The 16,214-nt window shown below is 37.7% G+C and overlaps 1 protein-coding gene across 4 annotated transcripts; it reads left to right on the top strand.

The window, feature by feature from the left end:
* The first annotated feature begins 255 nt into the window (after positions 1 to 255).
* On the top strand, positions 256 to 10,284 carry LOC143863938 (E3 ubiquitin ligase BIG BROTHER-related-like). 4 transcript variants are annotated; one of them, XM_077374741.1, is made up of 7 exons: positions 256 to 395; positions 8,601 to 8,741; positions 8,857 to 8,897; positions 9,174 to 9,215; positions 9,630 to 9,751; positions 9,832 to 9,940; positions 10,033 to 10,284. In XM_077374741.1, the coding sequence occupies exons 2-7, from the start codon at positions 8,603 to 8,605 to the stop codon at positions 10,087 to 10,089; spliced, it is 510 nt and encodes a 169-aa protein (XP_077230856.1). In that variant the 5' UTR covers positions 256 to 395; positions 8,601 to 8,602; the 3' UTR covers positions 10,090 to 10,284. The 4 variants fall into 4 exon arrangements, with proteins under 4 accessions (XP_077230856.1, XP_077230853.1, XP_077230855.1 ...); XM_077374738.1 differs by having other exon boundaries at positions 257 to 395; positions 8,588 to 8,741; XM_077374740.1 differs by having other exon boundaries at positions 258 to 395; positions 8,524 to 8,741.
* Positions 10,285 to 16,214: the final 5,930 nt, after the last annotated feature.

Raw genomic sequence — 16,214 nt, 5'->3', positions numbered from 1 at the left:
TAAGCTTTTATAACTTGGTTTTACAATTCTCAATAAGCTGTCAAAAGCGTTTTGGGTGCTTTTCTTTTCTCAAACGCTAGCACTGGCTTGTGCTCTCTACTCACGAAAGCTCTGGCTTCTTCTCTCTTCTACCTCGCATATGCGTATTTAAAGATGCTTTCCCTTCTCTTGGCTGCCTTGCTTGGCCTATATTCTCATTTCCAACCTAGTTATTTATTGCCGGAAGCTCTTTCATCGTTTCTTCCTTGGAGGACAACAAAACATCTTTCATAGATAATACCATGGATGAAGAAGCAGCTACAGATTTAGACCCAAGACAAGCTCCTAGGATCCCATTCACCAAACTTGGCCAAGTCGACTCGGATTTCGCTCTTGCTGAGGCTTTGCAAGATCAGGTTCTCTCTCTCTCTTTCTCAATATATATTTCTATCTACTATATAGCAGAAGAGAAAAGAAGAGAATTTTTTGAATTTTTTGAAAATTCTATGAGAACTACTGATCACTTTTTTTGACTTTCTTAACAAATGCACCCATTCAACTCACATATTTTCAATCCTACCCCCTCCTTTATGCTTTTTAACAAAGACACCAATTAAAGCCACATAATTTCAATCTTACCCCCTCCTTTATGGTTTTTTAATAAAAAATCTATATGGTGATCTTAACTGTCCAATTTAAGAGGAATTATGGAAACCTCTATAGATTGGAGGGCTAGTATCAGCCTATGGAAATGATTTTTGGGGCACAACCTATTTATGTAGTGTTCCATCACATGGACGGTTTGGATAAACCTATGACGTGGTCTGTACAGTTTTTTGTCGGCCCGTGTATCGCACGGGTTTTTTTACTAGTATATATATATATATATATATATATATGAGGAAAGTGAAGCTAACTTAGCTACACCGCCGGCTTAAAATACAATGGGCCCACATTGTTTTGGTGATCCAAAACATTCATTTGATAGGCCCTCACATTTATAGGGTGTGCCCCAAAAATCAGCTAGGTAGGATCATCCCAACCCTACGATTTGTGGAGGCAAAAATGAACGTATAAAACCCTTTACAAATTTGTCCATTTTTGCCTCTACAGTTTGAAGGGTTGGGATGATCCTACCTAGCTGATTTTTTGGGCACACCCTATCAATGCAAGGGCGTATCAAATGAATGGTTTGGATCACCAAAACAATGTGGGCCCATTGTATTTTAAGCCGGCGGTGTAGCTAAGTTAGCTACACCGGCGGTGTAGCTTCACTTTCCTCTATATATATATATGAGGAAACTGTTGGTGCGCTTAAGTGTAGATACGTTATCTACACACTAGCTTAAAATACAATGGAGACCCACATTGTTTGAGTGATCCAAACCATTCAATTGATTGACCCTCACATAGATAGCGTGTCCACAAAAAATCAGCTCCATAGGATCATCCTAACCCTTCGAACCGTGGAGGCAAAAAATGTACAGATTTGTGAAGGTTTATACATGTCCATTTTTCCACCACTAATTATAGGGTTGGGATGATCCTATGAAGCTGATTTTTTGTGGACACCCTATCTATGTGAGGGCCATTCAAATGAATGGTTTGGATCACCCAAACAATATGCCCTCCACTGTATTTTAAGCTAGTGTGTAAATAACTTATCTACACTTGTGTGTAGAAACTGTTTTCTCTATTTATATATACTTGTAAAAAACCCTGTGCGATGCACAGACCGACAAAGAACTGTACATACCACATCATAGGTTGATCCAAACCGTCCATGTGATGTTACACAACATCAATAGGTTGTGCCCGTAAAATCATTTCCATAGGTTGATCCTAGCCCCCCAATCTAAAGAGGTTTCCATAATTAAAACAGCATAAAGGAGGGGGTAGGATTGAAATTATGTGGCTTTAATGGCTGCCTTCGTTAAAAAGCATAAAAGGAGGGGGTAGGATTGAAAATATGTGGGTTGAATGGGTGCCTTTGTTAAAAAAAGTCAAAAAAAGTGATGTGTAATTCTCATAGAATTTTGGGAGAAATTCAAATAATTCTCTCCTTTTCTCTTTTGCTATATATATATACTAGCAAAAAAGATGCACGGGCCGAGAAAGAATTGTACATACCACATCATAGGTTGATCTAAACCATCCATGTGATGGAACACAACATAAATAGGTTGTGCCCGCAAAATAATTTCCATAGGCTGATCCTAGCCGTCCAATCTATAGAGGTTTCGATAATTGTTGTTCCTCTTAAGGTGCCTAGAATTCGTCAATATTTTTATAGGTGTCCTCATTTGTAATATCAAACTTTCCGTAATTTGACCCACACATAGTGAAGAAGGAAAAGTAGTTCCCGATTTCCCCAACACGACTGGGTTCAACCCGACCCAACCCGATTTGCAATTTCCTCATCCCGACCCAACCTGATTTCCAATTCGGGTTGGGTTGGGTCGGGTTGACCCGATTTGATATAGTACCCATTGTTTGCCACCTCAACTCAAGCCGGGTTGTTTTGGATTTTGGGAACCAATAGTGAGTCACCAATAATCAATTTTTAACTCGCAATCGGTTCTCAAAATCCAAACCAAACAGGGACTAACAATTAACAAAGGGAAATGTTATCCGCACTACTATATTTTGATGATCACACTCCTCATTTTATTAAAGTAGGCTATGGCCCCCACCATAGGATTATCCAAACCGTCCATTGTGGACTGTGGAGACTATTTCAATGTTGAAAAAGAAAAACACATATACAGAACTTCTTCAGATGGAACCCAAATTCGGATTTCGGGTAGGGTCGGGTTGCCCGACAGCCCAACTCGACCTGACCCGATTTCCAATTCTGGTTGATTTTTCCCAACCCAACCCAACCCGATTTGCGAAAAAGATTAACCCGACCCAACCCAAATTCGGGTTGAACCCGACCCGCGTGGGAGCATCCAAGTAACAACAATGGTTTCAAATTATATATAGTGCTAATGTCCTTACTACCATATTTTATAATGGCACTACTCACCGTATTTTGATGATCACACTCATCACTTTATTAAATGTACGGTATGGCCCATACCATAGGATGATCCAAACCGTCCATTAGATGGGCCACTGCCTACATAGGTTGTGTCCCAAAAATAATTTTCATAGGTTGATCCGAACCCTCCGATCTATAGCGGGTTATAGGTTGATCCAAACCGTCCATGTGATTGAACACAACATCAATAGGTTGTGCCCGTAAAATCATTTCCATAGGTTGATCCTAGCCCTCCAATCAATAGAGGTTTCCATAATTGTTGCTCCTCTTCATGTGCCCGGAATCCGTCAATATTTTGCAAGTGTCTTGCATGACTAATATAAAGTAGTTCTTTTGTCATTGTCATATGTCTTCATCTCTTCTTGGTAGTTTTTTTTCGTAATTGTCATAGACAGGTACCCGGGTCGGTACTTTTTGTATGTAGATTACGATTTTACCCTCAAATAATTTCTCATAGAGATAGATATTAGATATCAGCAAAGGGGTTAATGTAAAAGAGTAATGCTGATGTGTAAATCTCACCGAAAAAGAAAAGAAATTCCTTTTATCTCTAGCTGTGTAGTAGTATATATATATATATATATATATATATACTAGTAAAAAACCCCGTACGATGCACGGGCCGACAAAGAACTGTACGGACCACATCATAGGTTAATCCAAACCGTCCATGTGATGGAACATAACATAAATAGGTTGTGTCGCAAAAATCATTCCCATAGGCTATTCCTAGCCCTCCAATCTATAGAGGTTTCCATAATTCATCTTAAATCGGATGGTTAAGATCACTCTATAGATTTTTTATTAAAAAAGCACAAACGAGGGGGGTAAGATTGAAATCATGTGGCTTTAATGGGTGCCTTTGTTAAAAGGCATAAGGAGGGGGTAGGGTTCAAAATATGTGGGTTGAATGGGTGCCTTTGTTAAAAAAAAAAGTCAAAAAAGTGATGTGTAATTCTCATAGAATTTTCAAAAAATTCAAAAAATTCTCTTCTTTTCTCTTCTGCTATATATATATATATATATATATATATATATATATATATAGGGGGGGCGCAGTATCTGAGCTCAAGCTCATATAGGAAATCTGAGGTAGAGTTTTTGTATAGGGCCTTCCCCATGTTGTTTGAGTCATCAAACCTATCCATTCCATAGAACTTCACATAGATAGCTTGTTCCTAACAAACCATCTTCAAAGCATCATCCTAACCGTTCGATCTGTAGAGGCAGAAAATGGACCATTTTGTAGACGTCCATTTTAAATCTCCACAAATTAACGCTTACGATGATCCTATGGAGATGATTTTTTAGGGACACCCTATCTATGTTAGGTCCTATAGAATCAATATCTAACATAACCCAAACAACATAGGCAGCCACATTATTTAAAAACTCTAGCCCAAAAATTCTATATGAGCTTGCGCTAAGAAGCCATTTCGTAATATATATATATATATATATATATATATATATATATATATATATATATATATATATATATATATATATATATATATATATATCTGAGGGAGACCTCAGATAAGCTATCTGAGCTAGCCAGGGGACGATGTATCTGATGGAGACCTCATATAAGCTATCTGAGCTAGCCACCACAAATAGACATCAAGCCATGTTGTTTGAGTCATCCTACCCATTCATTCAATAAAACCAAACATAGATATGGTGTTCCTAAGAAATCATCTCCATGGGATCATCCTAACCATTCGATCTATCAGGCACAAAATGGACCCATTTTATAGCCGTCCATTTTAAACCCACACAAATCAAGGGTTAGCATGATCCTATGGAGATGATTACTTAGGATCACCCTATCTATGTTAGGTCACGTAGAATAATTATCTAACATAACCCAAACAACATAGCCACCTACCCAATGTATACTCGCTAGCGCAGATAAGCTATTAGGTCATGTAGAATAATTATCTAACATAACCCAAACAACATAGCCACCTACCCAATGTATTCTCGCTAGCGCAGATAAGCTATTCGAGGTCTCCGCTCAATCATCATATAATTGTCTCAGAAATATATATATATATAAATATATATATATATATATATATATGTATATATATATATATACATATATATATATACATATATATATATATATATATATATATATATATATATAGAGAGAGAGAGAGGAAAAGGAGTGTGCGGTCGAGGGCCTAAACACATGGGTCCCGCACTTTTTGTGTTGATCAAAACCATTCATTTGCAAGGCCCCATCATAGATAGGGTGTGTACAAAAATCAGCTCCATTGGATCATCCTAACCCCTCCAAAAGTGGAGGGCAAAAATGGGCAGATTTGTGGCAAACGGTGTCTGTCCATTTTACCCTAAACTTTTGGATGGGTTAGGATGATCTTATGGAGCTGATTTTTTGTACACACCCTATCTATGATGGGATCTTGCAAATGAATGCTTTGGGCCATCCTAACAATGTGGGCCCACATGAGTTTTGGGCCCTCGACCGCACCTAAGCTTGGTGTGGTCGAGCGCACAATCTTATTCCTCATATATATATATATATATATATATATATATATATCTATATCTATATAGTAGAAGAGAAAATAAGAGAATTTTTTGTAGAATTACACATCACTCTTTTTGACTTTTTTTAACAAAGGCACCCATTTAACACACATATTTTCAATCATATCCCCTCCTTTATGCTTTTTAACAAAGGCACCCATTAGAGCCAAATAATTTCAATCCTACCCCCCTCCTTTATGCTTTTTTAATAAAAAATCTATAGGGTGATCTTAACCATCCAATTTAAGAGGAATTATGGAAACCTATATAGATTGGAGGGCCAGGATCAGCCTATGGAAATGATTTTTGGGGCACAACCTATTTATGTTGTATTCCATCACATGGACGGTTTAGATCAACCTATGATGTGGTCTATACAATTCTTTGTCGGCCCGTGCATCGCACGGGGTTTTTTGCTAGTATATATATATATATATAGAGAGAGAGAGAGACAGAGAGAGAGAGAGAGAGTAAAGGGTTTATGCGCTCGAGCACAGATAAGCTTATATGTGCACAAACATGGGTGGCCCACATTGTTAGGGGGATCCAAAGCATTCATTTGGAGGGCCCTTTCATGGATAGGGTGTCCACCAAAAATCAGCTCCATTTGATCATCTTAGGGTGTTCATTTGTGGGGTGAAAAAATGGGTAGATTAGTGGACAAACAATATCTGTCCATTTTCACCCCCACAAATGGACACCCTATGATGATCCAATGAAGCTGATTTTTTGTACACACCCCATCCATGGTGGGACCTCTCAAATTAATTCTTAGGATCACCCCAACAATGTGGCCCCACCCTTGTTTCCTACACTCGAGCGCAAATAAGCTATCTGTGCTCGAGCGCAGGAACCCTTTTCTCATATATATATATATATATATATATATATAGAGAGAGAGAGAGAGAGAGAGAGAGAGAGAGAGAGAAATGATTGTGCGGTCGACCGCACCAAGCTTAAGTGTGGTCAAGGGCCCTAAACTCATGCGGGCCCAATTTGTTAGGATGACCCAAAGCATTCATTTGAAAGGCCCTTACATAGATGGGGTATGTACAAAAAAGCAGCTCTTTAGGATCATCCTAACCCATCCATTTGTCGACGTCAAAATGGACAGACACCGTTTGCCACAAATCTGCCCATTTTTGGAGGGGTTAGGATGATCCAATGGACCTGATTTTTTGTACACACCCTATCTATGATGGGGCCTTGCAAATGAATGGTTTTGATCAACACAAAAAATTTGGGACCCATGTGTTTGGGCCCTTGACCGCACCTAAGCTTAGGTGCAGTCGACCGCACAATCTTATTCCTCATATATATATATATATATATATATATATATATATATATATAGAGAGAGAGAGAGAGAGAGAGAGAGAGAGAGAGAGAGAGAGTAGGGTTCCTCCTCAGCTGCTCAGATAGCTTATCTGAGTAGCTGCTTCAAAAACTCATGGGCCCACATTTTTTCGGTGATCCAAAGCATTCATTTCAAAGGCCCTTCCATGGATAGGGTGTGTACCAAAAATCAGCCATATAGGATCATCCTAACCCAATCAAAGGTGGAGGGCAAAATGGACACACACAGTTTCTTGCCATTTTTTCCCTCCACAAATGGCAGGGTTACGATGATTCTAAAGGCCTCATTTTTGGTACACACCCTATCCATGGAAGGGCCTTCCAAATGAATGCTTTGGATCACCCCAAAAATGTTGGGCCACATGAGTTTTTGAAGCAGCTGCTCAGATAAGCTATTTGAGCAGCTGCGCAAGAACACTTTTCTCATATATATAATACGAGAAAAGAGTAGGTACTCCCTGGGGTAGATAACTTACCTACTTCCTAGGTTAAAATAACAGTTGGGGCCACATCGTTTGGGTGATCAAAAGCACTCATTTGAGGAGCCCTCACATAGATAAGGTGTGCCCCAAAAATCAGCTCGATAGGATCATCCTAACCCTATGGACTGTGGAGGCAAAAAATCAACAAATTTGTGCAGGTTTATAGGTTTATACACGTCCATTTTTGCCTCCACGGTTCATAGGGTTAGGATAGTTCTATCGAGCTGATTTTTTGGGCACACCTGGTCTATGTGAGAGCCCATCAAATGAATGCTTTGGATCACCCAAACAATGTGGCCCCAATTGTTATTTTAAGCTAGGGAGTAGATAAGTTATCTACTCCAGGGAGTACCTACTCTTTTCTCATATTATATATTGGGATATGATTTCAGTGCTCCAATGTTATGATAAACATGCAACTCACTTGTTTGTCCTGTAGTATTTAAAGGGTTTTAAGAGCTTTTTGAGAACCGTAATATCCTTTGACATCCCCTTTAAATACTACACGAGAAACAACAGGAGCGCAAGTTTATCACAACACTGGAGGGAAGAAATCATTTCCCTATATATATATATATATATATATATATATATATATATATATGCTCACTTTTCAGCAAATTTTGTCTTCATTGAGTTGGCTACTCTCACATGCAATAGACCATCCATAAATGCCTTCAGCGATGGATGCTATCGAATCCCTATATGTGTGTGTGGGTGTGTTCGTAAAAGCAATTTTACAGTTTCTGTTTTTCAAAAGAAGTGCCACCACATATGAATAAAATGAATAAGACAAAGTCAGTTATGAGGAGTCTGTTATCTCTTGGAAAAGAGAGGCCCCGACATTGATTTGTGACAAATTACCTAAACACTCCCATATACTTAGCAATTGAAATCCATACTATGTTTTATCTATAACGACATTCTAATCTTTACTTTAAACTATTCTAATATATTTTAAAGGTTGTTCCAAGTCCTAAGATACTCTCAATAATAAATCAGAGTAGTCAATAAAGTGTGGAGTGTCATTATCAAATATTTATAATGGCTGACTTGTCATTGGCTATGAATTAACAATCGATAGAGAATTTGAGTCATCAGGAAAGAGCTTTCATGTTGCCTGGGGTGTATAGAAATAGTACTAATAACGACAACGACACTGAAGTCGACGATTATAGTGATGGTGATGAGGAGCATGTTGATGACGACGATGATGAGGAGGATGTGGATGACGACGAGGAGGACTTTGTATTTGGATGATGATGTCGAAGATGATGAAAATATATTTGATGATCATATCGAAGATGATGAACAAGATTGTGAGTTTCTTTTCTATAAATGACTTGGATTCAGTAGTACAAGTAGTGTTTTAATTGGTTTCCTTAAAATAGTTGAATGAATATTTCTCAACAAAATGCATGCTTGAATTGGCAGTGGAAGCAGAGGCTCTTGATGAAGAAGAGAGCTACTCTCAGGTATGTTTCATGGATTGGCTTGAATTGTCATCTTTTCAGTAATGTTTTAGGTATTTTTTCTAACATGTTGCTTATTCCGGTTATCATATGCTCTATGGTATCACATTTGATAATTTTACCACTGCCACAACTCAAAATCATGAAAAAAAATCAAACTATTAAATAATAAGCATTGTAAAATCATATAAAGATATACAAAGTTATGTTTATTAACATCACCTTTATTCTTAAATATTTTATGAAATAGTGTTATAACATATAGCTACAATTTTGTAGGACTCAGAGCAAGGTGTTGAACTTGACGAATTATTGTACGAGGTGAGCTGAGTAACTGTCTTGTTATATTATTCGATTGTTTTTTCCTTCCAATAAGTGTGAGTTGTCACCAAAGAGGGATCCTACATTAGCTATTTAATCTCATTCCAAAAGGGGTGTTTTACTCAAGATAAACAAGCAGTACTATGGATGGAGGGATCTTCCCAGAGTAGCGAGAGGAGCATGCAGATGTGAACAAAAGTTTTTCCTTAACCAGATTTTGGTTTTTTGTTTAGTGTGGAACTCTTTTATATTAGTCTTAATCCCATCTTCGTGGGTTTCACAAGACCATTGTGTCGTTGTTTTCAAGTGTCAATAAAATTTCCCAGTCCACCCCGGGGCCTTAGTGCATAATTATAGGCCTAAAAAAATGTTATTCTATTGTTTTTAGACTAATTTTTTGGTCTTTGCTTGTAGGAATTGATTGCACTTGGTGAGGCAGTCGGAACCGAATGCAGAGGTCTAACAATGGATGTTCTCACTTCATTGCCTTACTCAACATATAAATGTCAACCTACAGAAAATGACAGCTTTGATCAGTAAGCCAAGCTATATTAGATATATTTTATATACAAATTCAGCCTTAAGATTATAGCTTGTGGATCTAACGACACAGCAGGTGTGTGATCTGTCGAGTCGATTATGAAGATGGAGAAGAATTGGTGGTTCTCCCATGCAAACACCCTTACCATTCTGAGTGTATAAACAAATGGCTTCAGATAAATAAGGTAATTAACTAGTAAGTTTTCATGAATGATCTATTTCATTTCCTACTGTTTGTGTCATATTAATGATAGTTAATCTACTTTATTTTTTGCAGGTTTGTCCTATTTGTGGTAATGAAGTTTCCCTACCGACACTTGGGAGGAATATTTAATTATTCTCCCATACCTTATGTGGTGTGATTAAGAGAACCAAGAAGATCCTGATTGTGGTGTATAATCTAAAGGGAGCTCCTTAAGTCTAAGGTTAATGAAAGGAAGCGAGTTACTTTGGGCTTGTAAAATGGACTGCTGAGCATATTTTATGTGATATTAATTGGAAAGAAGCTATGAAATATGACATTTAGTTATGGTGTACTTGCTAAGGAAAAATATGACTGCTTTTTTATGTATTACAATTTTAGGAATAAAATGAAAAAGCAGTGAAAAGAAAGAGCCAATTAAGAAGTTACCATAATTCTTCATTACTTTAGTATGGTTTGCACATACAAAAGAGGAGTTATTTGGTGATATGCAATCATCAATCGAATGACTAATACTGTCCAGTGGGTGGAAAAATTTGGTATGGTCTATCCATATTAATTACGGTCATCAAATGAAAGGAATATCACTATAAACAAAATGATCAAAACTAAAGCAAGCAAACATATCCTTCTGCTTTCATCTTTCTCTAATCACCACGTTTGCGTCGCTTCTTTCATTTTCTTTCTCAATTTGCCCATGCATCTATTCAAAATGCAAGATGCCGTGAAAGGTATTTTTATCTCATTAAAGAAAATTTGAGATCTTCGTGCACAATTTTTCTCTAATTTAATGACATGAGTTGCAAAGAGAGAATGAGATTCTAAATGCAACTGAAATACAGATGTGACAACCCAAGAGGGGGGTGAATTGGTCAATTAGAAATTTTAGGCTTAATTAAGGGAAGATTAAAAATTAATTCATTCAATTAAGCACTAATTAGTCTAACTCTTGTTCAAATAAGTATATTAATGAAAGCTAGGGTTTAGACTTTCTAATCACGCACATTTAGCTAACCTTTGTTTAAATACATATTATAATGCTTAGGGTTAAACCATTTCAATCAAGTGCATTTACTAACCCTTGTTCAATCAAAATCACAAATATAAGTTAGGTTAGAGATTACCAATCACCACACGTGCAAGAGAAGGAAATGAAGAGAGAGAGAGACAATGAACACAAGATTTATAGTGATTCGGTCTATCACAAGACCTACTTCACTGTTCACGTCCGCGCGTGAGTTCCACTACCTCGATCCTCCTTCAAGGCCGGATCAATGAGCCATTAGATGACCAAGCCTTTCCATTCTCAAGGGCCAAAGCGAAGCCCGCTTTTCCATTCTCATAGGCCAAAGCGAAGCCCGCTTTTCCATTCTCAAGGGCCAAAGCGAAGCCTGCTTTTCCATTCTCAAGGGGCAAAGTGAAGCCCGCTTTCCCATTCTCAAGGGCCAAAGCGAATCCCATCTGCACGAAGCCTTCAGCAAGGGGACACACCCTCATATGCCGGATTCACAATTCTTAACGGGGTGAATTGGAGACCCTCAATGAAGAACAAAGAAAAATAAAAACTCTTAATGCCTCTTAATAGGATGATTACAAAGTTCAAGTTCACAATCACTCCCAAGAAATAAGCAAAAGAAAAGCCCTATGGAGTGCCTCTTGAAAGAATGTGGAAATACATGTTCAAAGAGGTTTTAGCTTTTGAATGGAAAGTTGAAGCTCAAAGAGAAATGATATTTTTTGTTTATCAAATGTTCAAAAGCTTATAGAGATAAGTTTTAATCATGTATATATAGTATATTTGAAAATACGATCGTTTGGGGTAAAACTAACTGGCTTGAAAAAGTCAACTAGAAAATGCCCCAACGACTAATTTGCCCGATCGTCGCGGACGACTGAGCCACCCCGGTCACCCGCCCCTATCGAGCGTCCTTTTATATTTTCAAATATTTTACCGTCGCGGTCGACCTGCCCCATGGCTGTCGTCCGGCAAGGCTAACCTGTTAGCTCAAAAATTCAACTAAAAAACCTATCCGGGTCGACCGACCCACGGCGGTCGCCCGCCGAAACTCATGATAGATTGTTCCTAGATGTCGAGGGACACCTCCGCGGTCGCCCGGCTTGATCCGGTCGACCGGCCCGCCAATATCCGGCAAGTGCTGGATTTCAAACTACATTGTCGCGGTCGCCCGGGAGACCCTCGGTCGACCGGTGCTAGTTAAAATTTCATTTTTACTTTAAAGCTTAGGGGCTTTTGGACCATGGTCTTTGGGCTAAAGTCCTAGGTTTTCAAACACATTTTAGGGTGTGTTAATGGTTTTCAAAGATGTAAAAAGTTAAGTGTAAAAACTATTTGAAAACCTTTTGAAAGTGCATTTTTACATAAAATCAAGAGGACTTTAAATACATTCTAAAAATAAGAACCTTGAGTCTTCTTGGAATGTCTTGGCTCTTTTGCACTTTCTTGGACTTCTTCGGCTTTAGAGTGAATTTCTTGACCTTGTTTGACTCTTGTGCCTTGTCCTTCAATCTTCAATGCATGTTGACGTACATGAGGTGTCACCATGGCATGTTCAACTCCAAGCTCCTTCTTGACAGTTATTTAGAAAACTTCTGGGATCTTCATGATGAGCTTCTTGATTTGAACATCTTCAGATGAGGATGTCTTCATTGTAGGTGAAAGCTCTTGGTTCCCTTTCTCCTTGATTCATAAGCCATATGTTGTAAAGAATTGTGTAATGGCGATTATGGCATGAAATTCCTGTACTGAACACAACACCTCAAAGTAACACATCAGGCCATAAATGCTAATCAATTTAGTTTGCTAGAATCAAAACAAGAAGGTAAGGTGAATGATTAACCCATGGGAACCCTTGGGCTTACATTCTCCCCCTTTTTGATGATGACAAACAAATTGATTAGGGAGGCAGGAGATATTTAACAAATATGTGAATAGGCTTTTAAATATTATAAACAATGAAGCAGTGCTCCCCCTCACTATATGCACAAGAGTAATAAATGAATGTAAGGTATGAGGTGCATAGAAAATATGGACTACCTAATCAATTTCCAAAATTCTTTCCCTTTTGGCAACTGCAAAAAGGTAGGGATCTACAAGTAAAAGGCTAGTGAGGTGTCAAGATTTATAATATCTTATCTAAGCTTTATATAGTATATGATATTGCATTAAAGCTCATAGGATGCTTATCAAAATATAAAAGAAGGTAAAGTGCATGATAAGCAGGATTTTGTTTTTAATTTCAAAAGATATGCAAGTTAAGCACAATTATGGGGGCAATAGATCATGTGAGCATATCATAATGATCTATATAAACATGAATATGAAACCATTTGACTCTCCCCTTATGTATTTGTCAGAGGCCCTAGGTGAAACCTATGTTATAGGGCATGCAAGAGAAAATGGTTAGACAGATGAGTGATTTGAATACTTGGGCTTCATTTGCAACTTTTGAAGCAGATAAGTATCAACTCGAGCAAGGATATGCTCAGATCTATGACCTAACATTTCAAGTTCACAAGTTGCCTCATGGAGGGGATCTCTAGACAGTGAGCAGACAAGTCTCTTCCATAGCATGGATATACTTTGAACTGTGATATAACTTTTGGAGATCACTTGTTGCTTGCCCTTAGAGATTTACATATGTAAAAATGTAAGCTCCCCCCAGACTATGTGCCTCCAAATATAAATTTGAATATCAAGCACATAGGCCCTTGATTTGAAATCACCTTAACCATTCAAAATTTTGCTCCATTCAAATGATAATCACATATTGAAATGGAATGGATGATTATTAGACAAATGATATGATCTTGAAGAAAATAGTCTAATAAACACATGGATACAAGATAAAAACAAGAGAGTATATATCCATGGCAAACAGAGATCATGTATATATGATAGAACAAGATGAAGCTCCATATACATGAGCCCAAGATGGAAGATTGATACCACATTTCAATTAATATCTCTTGAAATGATAAAAGTGGTATTTTGAAATCTCTCAAAAGAATTAAAATTGAGAGAACTTTGCATTTTTCTATCCGAAACTCTATTACTGATGAATGTTTAGAAGAGCTTTGATCAATGCTTGACCCTTTCTTCCATGTAAGGGAGAATCTTTTGACAAATCTTTCCGGATTGAGAGATTGGGTACTTGCTTTGAATCTTCTCCTTCATCAAAGGATCATTCTTGAGAGAATGAGCATGAAGTACATATGCCAGCCTTTAGGCATGAATCTTCAATTTCCTTAATCTCTGTTCATCCTTCACTGTGGAAGAATGTAGACATGGACAGAGGAAAATTGAGTACATCTACCATCTTATTACATCTTGCACTATGGAAGGAGACAAGTACCATAGACAAGCTGTGAAGAACCAATTATCTGAATTGGTATTTTCTTTCGCAGACAAGCAAGCTGATGAGCAATGGGGCATGACAAATTCAAAGATATTAAAGAAGATACTTTGCCAGCCCAAAGAATCATCTCTTCCTCAAACAATTGTCATTAGCCTTTGATAAACCTATTAGGCAAGGCATGACAATAAAAAATGGCTACTGATATGAATGTAGTATAGCCATTGGATCTTTATCATGATGAAAAATGAATTTACTTTCAAGTGCACATGATAAGAGACTACTTCATAGGCAATGGGATGTTCAACTCAAGCATTATCCTATGAAGGAGAGTTCTAAAGATTTTTCAAACTCTAGAACAAGATACTTATCATTGGAAATGATGATATAATATGAGTCCATCCAAGATAAGTATAAAGCGTAAGATGATAAGGCATTAAGGCACAGGGTAAGGGATTTTGTCACAAATGAGAGATGATCTCAAAATGTAAGCATAAAACAAATCCCAAACTCAGATGAAGCAATCAGGCTTCAAATGAGTGCACTTACCATATGTAATGTGATACCCATATCAACTTCTGTAAGCCCAATGGTTCCCACCTTGGCATTCCCATCTTATTTTGATGATTCCAATACACAAGTGATTTATATCACTAATGTGTTTGAATATCTAAGTTGTAGATCAAAATTGTGCTAAGACAAGATTGCTTGGATTGAGGCCAAGAAGCTCTAATTAGACCACATTCGGAAAGCCAAAGACATAGGAGATCCAAGACGAATGAAGACTTGAAGAATCACAATTGAAGATCCAAGTCATATTAGAATGTATAAGATTCAATCCTAGTATTAGATTTTAAGAGGCATAAATTAAGTAAATAAACACACACCCTAAATGTTTAAGTGATTGTCCTTGTGGTGTTCCAACACTTTCGAACCCTCATAACAATCCCAACTTGGTGTAAAGTTGGAAAACCAAAAACAAGAATTGAAAATCTGCTTGACATAGGCTTCTCGGAACTCTGAGATAATTCTCGGAGCTCCGAGCTCAGAACTCCGAGAAATCCTCGGAGCTCCGAGATTTGGTCCAGTAGCATTTTTCTAATTTCTGTTTCAATTCCCGGAACTCCGAGAAAATCTCTCGGAACTCCGAGACCACTATAACGGGAAGAATTATAGCCGTTTGGGATTTCGCCAGAATTACCACTATGCCACCAAACGGTCATATTTTGATTCTTCTATATATATGGACATTCTAAACTTCCCAATTATCAATCCTAACACTCAAAAACTCTATTTGAACATCCTAAGAGTGATTCAAGCTTGTTTATGCCTCTCATCCTCTAAGATTAGGATTTGGATCATTAGGCTCAAATTGTACATCTTTTACAAATCTTGTAAACCCTTGTGAGGGATTGTTTTAGTTCTTTCTTTCTTTATCAAGATTCTATTCGGGCGAGTGTTCGGAGAAGCGGAGCCCACTCTCCGTGGTGAGGTTTGCCACTAAGGTTAAAGGCGATCGAAATTGTAATCGGCATTGATCTTCGCCGAAGTTAAGAAGATTAAATAGTGAAGCCATCAACGGATTTGGTTGGTGGAGTGGAGCAGGCCTCGCGTTGGAGGACTGAACCACTTTAAATCTCGGGTGCACTCTCTCTTGTCTCTTGCTTTACATTTGCATTGCACTTAGGATTTAACTTGTTTGCTTAATTTTTCATCTTTGATCTCTTAATCTTCAAAATTGGGTTAGAAGTTTTCAAAGTATTAAAACTTGTTAGTAACCTAATTTTCCCTCCTCATTAGTTGCCATACTCGGGACCACCCTTGGAATTTCACTTGGTATCAGAGCCTTGGCTCTTAAATGATTTCATTTCTTAAAATCTTTGG

Source organism: Tasmannia lanceolata, unplaced genomic scaffold (genome assembly GCF_043159265.1).
Source record: "Tasmannia lanceolata isolate RefF3 unplaced genomic scaffold, GAP_Taslan_0.1 ptg000044l, whole genome shotgun sequence".
Classification (NCBI taxonomy): domain Eukaryota; kingdom Viridiplantae; phylum Streptophyta; class Magnoliopsida; order Canellales; family Winteraceae; genus Tasmannia; species Tasmannia lanceolata.
Note: the sequence above shows the minus strand (reverse complement) of the source record. Positions and strands in the feature narration are given on the sequence as shown.